This window comes from Beta vulgaris, chromosome 7 (assembly GCF_026745355.1).
Source record: "Beta vulgaris subsp. vulgaris cultivar EL10 chromosome 7, EL10.2, whole genome shotgun sequence".
NCBI lineage: Eukaryota > Viridiplantae > Streptophyta > Magnoliopsida > Caryophyllales > Amaranthaceae > Beta > Beta vulgaris.
Window position 1 is genome coordinate 22945966 of NC_079208.1, and position 14714 is coordinate 22960679.

The 14714-nt window shown below is 35.5% G+C and overlaps 1 protein-coding gene across 3 annotated transcripts in view; it reads left to right on the plus strand.

The window, feature by feature from the left end:
• The first annotated feature begins 1639 nt into the window (after positions 1 to 1639).
• LOC104899292 (protease Do-like 2, chloroplastic) overlaps positions 1640 to 14714 on the plus strand; it is a 37428-nt gene continuing 24353 nt past the window's right edge. The window contains exons 1-3 of one of the 3 annotated variants that reach the window (XM_019250885.3): positions 1640 to 1948; positions 12458 to 12634; positions 14503 to 14553. In XM_019250885.3, coding sequence (XP_019106430.2) covers positions 1745 to 1948; positions 12458 to 12634; positions 14503 to 14553 — 432 coding nt within the window. In that variant the 5' untranslated portion in view covers positions 1640 to 1744. The remainder of the gene's footprint in view (positions 1949 to 12457; positions 12635 to 14502; positions 14554 to 14714) is intronic. The other 2 variants (XM_010686455.4, XM_057390921.1) reach the window with 2 other exon arrangements.

Below are 14714 nucleotides of genomic sequence, written 5' to 3' on the forward strand. Positions count from 1 at the left end.
AAATTTGATTCCTGATCATTTGAAAAAATGGAGATAATAATAAGATATGTATGAAATTTGATTCATTTATGACACTGATGAAAAAGTTACAAATTTAGTTCTTTTTTTAAATTCCAATATAAAATTTTTGCCCAAAACTTTTGCAGAATATCCATGTTCAGAAATAAAATTGAAAAACAAAACAACATCAAACCTTTTTGCGAACAACTTTTGCAAAAATCCATTTTCAGAAGAAAAAAAATTACATTAATTTGCGAAAACCATTTCATGCGAAATCATATTGTGTAAAAAATTTAAAATTTCATTTCACCTATAATTGAAACTGTTCAAATTTAGAGAAGGAGAAAAATTAAGAATGACCGCTTCATGCGAAATCAGATTGTGTATGATGAAAAACTTAAAATTCCTTTCAAATATAATTGAAACTCAAAGTGTGAACATTTAGAAAAGGAGAAAAAAATTACAATGATGAAAATTCTTAAATGTCAATTTGTGAAATCAGAATTTAGAAGTTAGACAAGGAAAAAAAACTGAAATTATTGTATTATACTTTTCGGTTACAATTTTGGGATCATAGAGAAATTACTGAAATCCATATCAAAAACTATTATAAATTACAAAAATGAATAAAACCAAAAAAACAAAGAACATGAGGATATTTAGTAAAGAACATCATAAATGAATAACAACATAAAAAGAATATGGAAGAATCACAAAAATGAATAACAACATAAAAAGAACATGGAAGAATCTTATTCACAAAATGGAGGTGAACTTAAATATGAACTTGCATTTTCAGTTTGTTTACTACTTAGTATTAGGCCTAAAAATATCATCGCACGCATCGCGTGCACAAAAGGCTAGTATTATATAAGCCAAGGGGGAGCAATGGTGTCCCCCTTTGAATTTTACATATTCACCCCTCCATAATGTAAAAACCATTACACACATAAACTTACCAAAAAGAATTTCAATCAAATCTCTATAAAATCCAATCAACTCATATAATTGTCAATCACATAAACTTGCCAATAATAAAATTCAATCAAATTAAATTTAGATCCAATCAATTAAAAAAAAATTCGTAATCAAGAACTTATCAAAAATTAATATCACATACAATAAAAACATATGACATTCATTACAAAGACAACTCATATTCAAAATTAATCACAAATACACACTCCAAAAAAAAAAAATCAGTTTTTTTAATTACTTGGATATGCAATTCTATCATTTATAGTTACTTTAAAAATGTTTTAAGATACTATTTGTAAGATTTAAATACTTCTTAGTCACCAAATGAAGGTGAACGTAGATACGTACTTTCATAATTTTATTTTTCATTTCTTTTAATACCGAGTAATAGTTATGCCTAGAATGTCACCGCACGTATAACGTGTAGAAAAAGCTAGTATAGGTAAAAAAGAAGGGTGCCTAAACTTTTCCCGTTGTACCAAAAAAAAATAAAAAAATAAAAAAATAAAAAAATAAAAGAAATAAAAAAAATATAGGTAAAAGGTGATGCTGTTACTTCACCAAATTGTCCTTGTACGCCTCGAGTCCTCATGAGTCAACTCGGGAGAGGGGAGGCGCCAAAATATCTCACGGTTTTGCGTCCAAATATATACTCAAACAAAAGAGGATAAGAAATGCAAACACTAAACCAACATTGTATTGTTTCTCTGCTCCATTATCTCCCTTCACTCTAGACTGCTGCTCTCTCCTAAAACCGTAACCAAAAATGGCGATTACCGCCCTCAACTGCTGCTGGCTAAACGGCATGACTTCCACAGATGTTGCGCGCTCTTCTCTCTCCTCCCATAATTTTTTCCCTACTCCTCATCCTACATCTCGTGCACTCATTTCTATGGCCGCCAATTGCAAAAATGGAGATAGTGCTGCTCCAAGAAGAAACGCCTCTAATTCTGGGAATTCTGCTAGAGAGGTAAAACCCTATTCTCTCTCTTTGAATCTCCGTCTATCGTTGTTTGGAATGCTATTGTACAATGTATTGTTGTTACTGTTACGAATCTAACATTTGACTCCATTGATGGAGATTAAAGAGAAAGAAAGAGGTGAGAGAGAGTAAAGATAGAAGATATCAAGATAACAGAGGGAGATAATATGAGTAATGACAATTTTTATTAATGGTGTAGTTATGAAAGTAGTACAAGTATTTATATACTAAAATTTACAACTAATAACTAAATTCTTAAGTTCAAGGAAAATAACAAAACTAACTCAACAACTTGACTAAGCTATAAACTCCAACAGCTACTATTGTGCGATTTTTTTTAGCTCAAATTGCTGGAAAGTTTGGACATTTGTGTTAAATTTCCGTTCGTTAATTTCTCTTTGTTGATTTCCGGTCTATGCTTTGCCATGCTATTGTACAATGTATTGTTGTTACTGTACTGTTATTTGTAATTTGGTTCTTTTTAGCTCAATTGTTGGAAAATATGGACATATGGTGTTCAATTTTGTCGTGAGACTCCATTTTCCGTCTATCATTGTATGCGATGCTGTTGTACAATGTATTGTTGTTAGTGTTGTTTGTATTTTGTTTTTTTTAGCTCAATTTGTTGAAAAATTGGACATTTGTGTTGAATTTTCATCGTTATTCTCTCTCCAATATCTGCCTATGGTTGTTTGCAACGCTATTGTACAATGTATTGCTGTTACTGTGGTGGTGTATTTTGGTTCTTTTTAGCTCAATATATGCTTAGTTTTTTTATGAAATGCCACATCTGCAGCAATTTAAGAACTTGCTTGCTGTTCTAATGAAGACTCATAGGTTCTTAATCAGATAAGTCGATATAGATGGGAATATTTTAGCTGAGCGACTTGATTCGCAGTGAGTTCTCCGAAAGTGGTGAAGTGCCATAGTGATGATGGCCATAATACAAATGTATTACTTCTGTTGAAGGATTCGAGGCGCCTAGTCCTTTTCTTTTGTCTTTCAAGAAACTGATACTGACCAAACATTATGAAGTAATTAGTTTTGTGACTTTTATGTGAAGGACAAGTATTTAGTGCTTCGTCGTACTACTAGTCTAGTACTATATACGAATGAAAACCACTACGAGTTTGAATCCATAAACTAAAATTCTATTAAGATAGCAATGGACATAGATAGCAGCATTATAGTATACTTGCTGACAGGCTTTTTTCTATTGCCAATGCCAGCTTAAAGTTTGGTATTCAGAGCTAATCAGCTAATATATCGCCCGCATCAAGTGAACTGAAAGTCAGCTTAATTCTCTTGTAAATTCCCTTTTTGTACAAGTCCCTATCGTTGTTTGCAGCTACTGTACAATGTACTGTTTTTACTGTTGTGTGATTTTTTGTTTTAGCTAAAATTGCTGGAAAGTTTGTACATTTGTGTTGAATTTTCGTTCGTTAGTTTCTCTCCGCTGATTTCTGGTCCATGGTTGTTTGCAATGCTATTGTACAATGTATTGTTGTTAGTGTACTTGATATGGATGCAAAGGCACTTGTTATCCATGAACCTATTGACTTGATCATGGACACTCTAGGGTTTGAAATCAAGAGTAAGAATCAAGTCTTGGCTTGTATGGTAACATGGACCATGGAAGGAGGTGTGGGATGGAGTGAAGAGGAGTCCTAGTTCTGTTAGGATTGCTTCTTGCTTGCTACATAGAATCCTAGTTCTGTTAGGATTGCTATGTTATTATATATCTAGTAGATAGATTTTATGTTTATATAAGATAAACATGTGCTTGTACATGTTATCTTTAGGCGTGTGGTTCTATTAATTAGATTAGGATAAGTTTTTATGTTTTCCTAGTTGAATTAGCATAGATCTTTTATGTTTTCCTAGTTCGTTTAGCATAAATTGTACCCTATATATAGGGGCCGTGACTTTCAATAATACATAGTTTTATTTTTGTGTTTTATACATCTTCTTGATTGTTTGCTTGAAGCTAAATAATCAAACCATTAATAACTTTTCAGGATTGTTAAGTTCTTAGTGTTAAACATCTTAATTTCAGGAGTGATTTTAAGAGTGTTTAGATTCTGTTATTCAAGTTTCAGGAGTGATCTTGAGTGAAGAAATATCCCTTAGTGTCGACTTCTATACTTGTTTGTTCGAGTTCTTGAAGTCTTTTCTTCAAGATTCATATACTTGTGATGCATATGAGGAGCATCAAGTACGAAAACGTAGGTCACTGTACGCAAGACAGTGCCAACCACTGTGCGAAAATCCTAGTTCTGTTAGGAAACTATGTACTTTAATTAATCTTAATTGCTTTAATTTAGGTATTTAAGTGATAAAGGAATCCTATTATATTTAGGAGTCTAGATCCTTGTCATTGAGTCTAATTAGAAGTCTTATTTTTATAATTATCTTTAAAATAGGCGTGTGAATTAGAGATAAGTTTTAGGTTGTTATTTATCTTTATCCTTTAAGATAAAGATAGATAAGTTAGTTAGTTATCTTTTATCTTTAAGCTTTACTAGTCCTAGTAGGTTTAGGAAAGTATTGTAGTATATATAGGCTATTCGGCCATCTTAAATAAAGTAGAGAAGTTTAGAGATTAAAGTGTTAAGCTTGTGCTTGCATAGAACTGAGAGTTCAAATACACAAACCGCGACTTTGTGTGATCTTGGAGCCGAGACTCACAAGAGAACCTCTTAAACTGCGATTTAAGAGCCTATCCCTTTTATTGTTATTGTTGTTCGTCCATAAATTCATAAAAACACAAAAAGAGTTCGAACCGCCAACAAAAATCACATACAGTGACCTACATTTTCGTACTTGATGCTCCTCATATGCATCAACTTGATTATTAGGCTTATTAGTTTAGTAATCATATCAGTACTGTTGTTTGTATTTTGGTTCTTTTTAGCTCAATTTGCTGGGAAATTGGACATTTGTGTTGAGTAATTCCGTCGTTAGTCTCTCTACTCCGATATCTGCCTTTGGTTGTTTGCAATGCTATAGTACAATGTATTGCTGTTACTGCTGTGGTGTATTTTTGTTATATGGCTGGAGTAATACTCTAGCATATAAATTTTCAAACTCACACAAACATTGGCACTGAGCCTTGTTATGTTTTAGTTATGAAAAACTCGAAGAAAGAACAGGAATAGGAAGATAATTAGCTTAACTTAAATCAACTTAGATATAGACACACCACTAAGTAGAATTAAGGTTCCTTAGATCACTACTTAACTCAAGCTAGAATAGTTAAGTTAGCAAAGGCACTTAGATTAACAAAATCATTAATCAAAGTAAATATTAACTCACGTTATGTCATAAAACTCGTATCTCATTTCATTTCATTTGCTTCAATATTTATACAAGTCATGATTTAATTGAAAAGAAAAGCAACTAAGTAACTACCATCAATCCACTAACTATTACATGGAGATCATGTCCTAAGTGATTCAAACAATACTTGGACGTGCAACATGGGGCTTGGAACGTGAATAATCCCGTTGCCACTCTCTTCACCAACTGCTCCATGATCTTCTCAACTTCCCTCAAGAATAGGAATGTTGTTGTGGACTTGAATTGGCGCCTAAGTATGCAGCTTTGTGATTTGAAAATGCACGGCACTTTTGTAGGGCTTTCATAACCAACTCATCACGTCCAAGTGCACAGCTTCCTTGATTGTAGGCGCCTCCTAGCTTCACGTACTTAGGTAGTTACAACTTACAACTTACTACTTAGTTTATTACATAGTCATTTCGGACTTTAGGGAAAACAAACAACAACTTTAACTAGTCGAAATAAAATCAAACTAATTAACTTACATGACTCTTCTAATAAAGCAATAAAGATAGAAATTAACTTAGCTAATCATAGATGATTAATTAACTAAGCTAACTAAAGACTCACTAAAAACATCACATGAAATGAAAGAATTAAGAACATCTCTTAAAGTCATAGCTATCATGTGCATAAGTGGTCGATCAATGGATGGACCTCCATCATCCTCCCCTTCTTTGGAAGAGCTTGACCTCAAGCTTGGTAACTCTTCATCTTCATCATAAAATGGACTTAGGTCAGCCACATTGAAGGTAGCAGATACACCATAGTCTCCGGGAAGTTCAATCTTGTAGGCATTATTGTTCACCTTCTCAACCACCTTGAATGGACCATCTGATCTAGGGCTAAGCTTCGACTTTCTCTTAGAAGGAAAACGTTCCTTTCTAAGGTGAATCCACACCATGTCTCCTGGCTTGAATTGTACATCCTTCTTCTTCTTGTCTATTCTTTCTTTCACCCTCTCATTAGCTTTGGTTATCTTTTCTCGTACATGTTCATGTAACTTTTGGATTCTTTGGCTCGTGTTTCAGCTTCATGGCTATATTTTGTGGGGGTTGGAAAAGGGGCTAAGTCTAGAGGAGTAGAAGGATTTTGACCATAGACCACAAAGAATGGACTAAGACCAGTAGTCTTGCTAGGAACTCGGTTGTAGGCAAACTCAGCATGGGGTAGCATGTCTTCCCATTGCTTAGGGCTTTTTGTGGCTAAGGCTCGAAGAAGGGTGCCTAAGGTTCTATTTGTGACTTCAGTTTGACCGTCGGTTTGGGGATGGCTTGAGGTACTAAATTTGAGCTTTGTTCCCATCTTCTTCCATAATGTAAGCCAAAAATGACTTAAGAATTTTGAATCACGATCACTCACCATTGATTTAGGAACTCCATGCAATCGAACAATGTCCCTAAAATACAAGTTAGCACAAGCAACAGCATCATTAGTAGTTTGGCACGCCACAAAGTGTGCCATTTTAGAAAACCTATCAACCACCACCATGATTGAATCCTTTTGGCGTTGGGTTCTAGGTAATCCAACAATGAAGTCCAAGCTTACATCCTTTCATGGTGCTTGAGGAACCGGCAATGGCATGAATAAACCTTGGGGTAGCAAATGTCCCTTAGCCTTTTGACATATTAAACACCTCTTCACCAAGAACTCTACATCTCTTGCCAATCTAGGCCAATAGAAATACTCACTCACCAACATGGTTGTCTTCTCAATACCAAAATGACCAGCAAGGCCACCTTCATGGAACTCCTTGATCAAAGATTCACGAACACTATGCCTAGGGATACATAAACGATTTCCCTTGAAAAGAAATCCTTTGAGTAAATAGTAGTCCCCTTGAGCATGATTGTGGCATTTCTCAAACAAAACACCAAAATCTTTGTCTTCTTTATAACATTCTTTCAACAATTCGAGCCCTACAACCTTTGGACTCAAAGAAGTTAATAGCAAATACCTCCTTGACAATGCATCCGCGCCCTTATTCATCTTTCCAGCTTTGTGTTTGATTGTGAAATGGAATGTTTGCAAATATTCTACCCATTTGGCATGCCTTGGTTGAAGTTTTTGTTGGCTTTGCAAGTATTTAAGAGCTTCATGGTCACTATGGAGAATGAACTCCTTAGCAATAAGATAATGCCTCCAATGTCTAAGGCTCGAACCAAAGCATAAAACTCCTTGTCATAAGTTGAATACCTTCGTTTTGCCTCATTAAGCTTCTCACTAAAATAAGCCAAAGGCCTACCATTTTGAGAAAGCACAGCTCCAATTCCCACGCCAGATGCGTCACATTCAACTTCAAAAACCTCATTGAAATTAGGTAAAGCTAGAATAGGAGCACTAGTGAGTTGAGCTTTTACCTCTTCGAATGCCTTATGAGCTTCATGGTTCCATTCAAACTTTTTCAACTTTGTAATCTCAGTTATAGGGGTCATAATGGCACTGAAATTTCGAACAAATCTCCTATAGAAGGAGGCTAATCCATGAAAGCTTCGAACTTGTTGCATGGAGGTAGGAGTAGGCCACTCCTTAATTGCTTGTACCTTCTTCTCATCAGCTTTGATCCCTTCACTAGATACAATAAAGCCTAGAAATACAACTTGACTAGAAAAGAAATGACACTTTTCTAAGTTTCCATACAAACATTCGGATCTTAGGACTCTAAACACTTGCTCTAAGTGTTTTACATGCTCATTTTCATTAACACTATACACCAAGATATCATCAAAATAAACAACTACAAAGTGACCAAGAAATGGTTTCATAGTTTGATTCATTAAACGCATGAAAGTACTAGGTGCATTGGACAATCCAAATGGCATTACAAGCCATTCATACAAACCCTCTTTTGTCTTAAAGGCCGTCTTCCATTCATCTCCTTCACAAATTCTTATTTAATGGTATCCACTCCTTAAATCTATCTTTGAAAACACTTTAGAACCATTAAGATCATCTAACAAATCATTCAACCTTGGAATAGGAAACCGGTATTTGATTGTGATCTTATTAATAGCTCTACTATCAACACACATGCGCCACTCACCATTCTTCTTAGGGACTAAGAGAGTAGGAACTGCACAAGGACTCAAAGACTCTCTAATCATTCACTTGTCTCCTTATTTCTTCAGTTTCTTTTGGATTGGTTCTATAGGCAGGTTTATTAGGCAACATAGCTCCAGGAATAAGGTCAATTTTGTGTTGAATGTCTCTTTTAGGGGGAAGGCCGTGGGGTATTTCTTGTGGAAAGACATCTTTGTAGGTTTCAAGTAAGGGAACAAGCAAAGGGTGGTTTAGATTATTATCAACTTCTTCCTTTTGATCATATTTAACAATACTTCTCTAAAAGGACTAAGTTCATGATAATCAGATTTTAAGAGGGTGGTAAGTGAATGATATTTCTCTTTTGTGGAATGTTGTTTCGTTTTAGACATGGACATGATAGGGGTGAAGGTTACTTTCTTGCCATTTTTCGTGAATGAATAAGTATTTTTGTAGCCATCATGAATAACTCTCCTATCAAACAACCATGGTCTTCCTAACAAAACATGACATGCATCCATAGGTATCACATCACACCAAATCTCCTCTTTATAATTACTACCAATGCTAAAAGATAATAGTAATCTATGAGTAACTTGAATACCTTTGCCTTGATTGAGCCATTGAATCACATAAGGTTTAGGATGAGGTGATGTAGGGAGCTTGAGTTTGTCCACCATTGTTTGAGCAGCAACATTGGTGCAACTGCCTCCGTCAATAATCAATGTACAAACCTTGTTTTCAATTGTACACCTTGTATGAAATATGGCCTCCCTTTGTTGTGGTTCCTCATGATCCACCACGCCACTTAAAGCTCTTCTTACCACCAAGCATTCTCCTTCATCTGGACCAACATATTCATCTTCATAACCTTCTTCTTCACACGCCTCATTCTCCTCCTCATTCTCATCTTCTAAGGTCTCAAGTTCCATAAGGCTCACTACCTTCTTGTTAGGACACTCAGAAGCAATGTGTCCTAATCCTTGACACCTAAAACATCTCCTAGGTGCACGGTTTGGAATAGGGGTAGTTGTAGGAGTAGGGGTTTTCGGGACATAGGGTTGGTTAGGTTTTGAAGGGGGAGTATTTGGTTTAATGTAAGGGGTTGTTTTGGTAAAGGGGTGTGAGGCCTCCATTTTCCCTTTGGTCTTATGTTGTTTTTCAACTTTGTGAGCAAGGATGATTAGTTCCTCCAAGGTAGAGAAGGGGTGTAATTCAACAACATTAGCAATTTTAACATCTAATCCACCAATGAATCTTACCAATGTTTGTGGCTCGTCCTCTTGAACTTCACACTTCATAAGATAGGCTTCGAATTCTCTTGCATAATCCTCCACTGATTTCGAACCTTGTTGTAGGTGATGGAACTTGGAGAAGTTCTCTTGAACATAGTACGTAGGAAGAAACTTTTGTTTGAGTAGTTTCTTCATCTTGGTCCATGTTCGAACCTTTTCTTTCCCTTGTCTTTCTCTCTTGGTGCATACACTAACCCACCAATTTGATGCATATTTTCGAAGCTTGAGAGCCACAAGCTTAACTCTCTTATCTTCAGGGATTTGTTTGTAATCAAAAACCCTCTCAACTGTTCTCAACCATTCTACAAACTCATCCGCATCAAGCTTACCATCATAATCAGGGATATCAACCCTAATATCATTATGTTTCGTGTAGGATTGTTTCGAGGAGCCTATAAGTTTCATCACTCTCTCCATCAGATTCCTCATAAGCATCATCTCCTCTTTGTCTCCTGAGCCTCAAGGTTAGTTGCCTTAGTTGTTCTTGCATTAAGGTCATCCTAGCCTCAGCTTCACGCTTCTCAGCTTCCATAGATCGAAGTAATTCTTGCCAATTCTCGGGTATTTGATTAGATCCAGACATGGTTGGGTATGGGATGTGTTTAGGGGTCTTAGGATGAAGTTAGCTCTGATACCAAGATGTTATATGGCTGGAGTAACACTCGAGCATATAAATTTTCAAACTCACACAAACATTGGCACTGAGCCTGGCACTGAGCCTGGCACTGAGCCTTGTTATGTTTTAGTTATGAAAAACTCGAAGAAAGAACAGGAATAGGAAGATAATTAGCTTAACTTAAATCAACTTAGATATAGACACACCACTAAGTAGAATTAAGGTTCCTTAGATCACTACTTAACTCAAGCTAGAATAGTTAAGTTAGAAAAGGCACTTAGATTAACAAAATCATTAATCAAAGTAAATATTAACTCACGTTATCTAAAACTCGTATCTCATGTCATTTCATTTGCTTCAATATTTATACAAGTCATGATTTAATTGAAAAGAAAAGCAACTAAGTAACTACCATCAATCCACTAACTATTACATGGAGATCATGTCCTAAGTGATTCAATAACATATTGGACGTGCAACATGGGGCTTGGAACGTGAATAATCCGTTGCCACTCTCTTCACCAACTGCTCCATGATCTTCTCAACTTCCCTCAAGAATAGGAATGTTGTTGTGGACTTGAATTGGCGCCTAAGTATGCAGCTTTGTGATTTAAAATGCACGGCACTTTTGTAGGGTTTCATAACCAACTCATCACGTCCAAGTGCACAGCTTCCTTGATTGTAGGCGCCTCCTAGCTTCACGTACTTAGGTAGTTACAACTTACAACTTACTACTTAGTTTATTACATAGTCATTTCGGACTTTAGGGAAAACAAACAACAACTTTAACTAGTCGAAATAAAATCAAACTAATTAACTTACATGACTCTTCTAATAAAGCAATAAAGATAGAAATTAACTTAGCTAATCATGGATGATTAATTAACTAAGCTAACTAAAGACTCACTAAAAACATCACATGAAATGAAAGAATTAAGAACATCTCTTAAAGTCATAGCTATCATGTGCATAAGTGGTCGATCAATGGATGGACCTCCATCAATTTTGGTTCTTTTATGAAATGCCACATCTGCAGCAATTTAAGAATTTGCTTGCTGTTCTAATGAAGACTCATAGGTTGTTAATCAGATAAGTCGATATAGATGGGAAATATTTTAGCTGAGCTAATTGATTGGCAGTGAGCTTTCAGGAAGCCATATCATAAATATACTACTTCTGTTGAAGGATGCCAGCTGCCTAGTACTCCTTTTTTGTCTTTCAAGAAACTGATACTGACCAAACTTTATGAAGTAATTAGTTTTGTGACTGTCATGTGAGGGGACAAGTATTTGGTGCTTTTTCTTACTACGAGTGTAGTACTAGAAATATGAATGAAAACTACTATGAGTTTGAATCCATAACCTAAAATTCTATTAAGATAGCGATGGACATAAATAGCATCAACATAGTATACTTGCTGACAGGCTTTTTTGTATTGCCAATGCCAGCTTAAAGTCTGGTAATATATCGCCCTCATAAAGTGAACTAAAAGTCGCTTAATCCTCTTGAAAAATCCCTTTTCATACGAGTCCCTTTGATGCCTGGGGTCCAAATCTCTCATATGAAGGGCAGAATACTTTTTATTGTGAACTGTGCAGTTTTCTTTTGGGTAATCAGATTATCCAGATGAACTATGATTCCATAAAGACACAACATCCCCGCTGAGTTAAAAAGGTTGGTCAACCTAGGATTGAGCAAAAGAAATTTCATGGAGTTGAATTATGTTCTATGTGTAAAAGCAACATACCTTACGCAGTTATGCTGGTGTTTAGTTATGAAACTTGGAGATAATTCCAGGTATCCTTTGTGTCGAAGGCATATAGAATTTAATATTATCAAGCTTCTTCGTGTCCATGCATGATATGGGTCGCATCCCATCATCACTAGTATTGCTAAAACATCGAAAACACTAGGTTGGCCAGTGGTTCTTATCTTCATGAAAATTTAGGCCTCATATCATGGTATATCCTTTTGCTCCAATTCTTTCTCTGTAGATTCAATAAAAATACCTATGTTATACTCGTAAAGCAATCTGAATGTTGCATTGAGAAGCTTAGAAATCATCTTCATTACATCTCTTATGCTTAAAGAAAGAAATTCTTGTAAGATAGAGTGATTATTAAAAATTAGTATATGGTACCTTGTGGTAGGATCTCTTGGTGGTAGTAGTGAGAAAAATTTACCTGCTTTTTTATTATCTTCATCCAGGCAGATATCTCTCAAAAAAAGTTTTTTGGAAAGCCAAAAGATGAAAGGCATTCCTCTTTCAGACATTATGATGGCAGAAAAGAGGACATGGGACGGTCGCAATCATCAGGCTTTCAATCACTTGTCATGCAAAGGAAAGATAAGAAAGGGTTTGCATATGAATCGAAGGAGCAGCAGGTATAATCTCATTTTTCTGTCTATTAGCAAGAAATTACTTACTTCTCTGTTCAATTTCTATTGCAACATATATCTCTTTTGATAGTTTCATATCTATTGCAACATGTACCTCTTTTGGTAGGTTCATATCTATTTCAACATTTCCTCTTTTGGTCACAAAAGCTACCCAATTGGACTACATTTTGCCCTCATCAATTCTACCTAAATCTATCATTAATTACCCACCAACCAATCATAGGAGTTCTTTTTGCCAAACCTGACAAGTGACAACCTTTATAATTTCCTTAAAATGTGTGCCTGAACCATATGTTGCGACAGAAAACGAACAGATGAAGTATAATTTTCATGGAAAAATTGCAATTTTTGTGCTATTAGGTTTTTAGTTTGTTGTTGATTTTTTTATTAGTTTTCATAGGTTTTAGATTTTTGCTGTCAAGAATTTGCTCTTGGTTGGGGTTTTCTGATAGTCTTCTAATATTGTTGCGGATGATAACTAAGAGCTCTAAATAGAATTTTAAGATCCTTGACATACATTGTAGTTGTAAATTCAAAATGTGGAATAGAATTAAAGTTATAGGGGGTACCTGAGTAGGAGAAAAATCTCCATAATATGCACATGCCATGGTATCAAATCTCGGCGGTAGCACCTCATCGCTCTCACATTGTAACAATATTTTGAGCTTACGAGACCAATTCATAAAGCCTCAACGACCGCAAACCTTCTGCATTTCTCGCGAAAGTGGTTTTGCGAACGTGCCCATCCAAGATTTATATCATGGTGCATGCAACAACTACAAAAATAACAGCCTATAAATCCTGTAGAATACATATATGTACATGTTGGCCATAATTTTCTCAATTAATTGTCTTTCCGCTTCAGGGGCCTTAATTTGGGAACTTTCCGTGTGAACTCTTACGTACAAATGCTTTAATAGCCTTATATGGCATGCAAAGGGTGGAAAATAGCTTTCCAAATGGTGGAAGATAGTTTGTTTGGAAAAAGTTATCCTTTTTGAAAGAATGCCACTTCTACCTATTCCTACTCTCCCTTTCATTTTCATTCTTCCTTTTCTCTTAAGCTTTTGTGCAAGGAATTAAACAAACGAAAACATTGTGTTTTCCCCTTGACTGAAAATGTTTTTTCTTCAACCAAGCGGAGCCTGAGCAATAGTTGTAGCTTCAACAACTTGTTGAAAGTAGAGATCTTATAGTGGTATTACAAGGTCTGTTGAGAATCCTTGTCAGATGGAGCAGTGTAATTTGATTTGTGGTGTCTTTCTATAGAGGTATTTCCTGAGTTGTCACGGTGTTTTTTTCCCTTTTAGATTCCGGTTAAATGAACCCTAAACCTATTAATGTTTTATTTATCACTTCTTTATTCATTTATGTGATGCTTCTTTTGTTCAACATTCAAATTTAAAGATTGTCATGCTATTTTTGAAAATAAAGAAGGATATCCTATCTACTAGTTACCGAACATCTATTATATGCTGGTCAACTTGCTTTCATTTGCATTATGCCAGCTGTGTAATAGTATAAAGCCTTTGTCTAAGCTATTGTCCTCATGCCTTCAGGAAAGCGTTCTCTAGAATTTACAAAAGCCTCTAACTGTCTAGTAGGATTTGTAAGAGCTTGGATGATATGATGTTTGATATGTGCCTGAAACAAAAGCAAGTAGACTTGCTTATCAATAAATTCCAAGATCTCATATGTTGTGTGATTATCAGTGCGGACTAACACTAATGTGTTGGCTCAAGATGGTAACTTTACGTTAATCAGCTGATCATCAAATCCCTTTGATACTTTTTCTTGTGCACGTAGCAATAGCATGGAGTTCTGTTGTTAATTTGATCAAAAATGTTTTTCAGGCTGAGGCAGCAAATCTTCAGGATACTACCTTTTTGAATGCTGTTGTGAAGGTGTGAAGGTCACTGGCTTTGCTCTTAACGGATCTTGTTGTGCTCTCAACATTTCTCTTGTACATGTTCTTTCTGCAGCAAGTCTGGGATATCAAAGTCCATGCAGAATTCCTTTTCATTTATGCTGTAAATGGTTCCTTATAACATATATTACTAAGTGC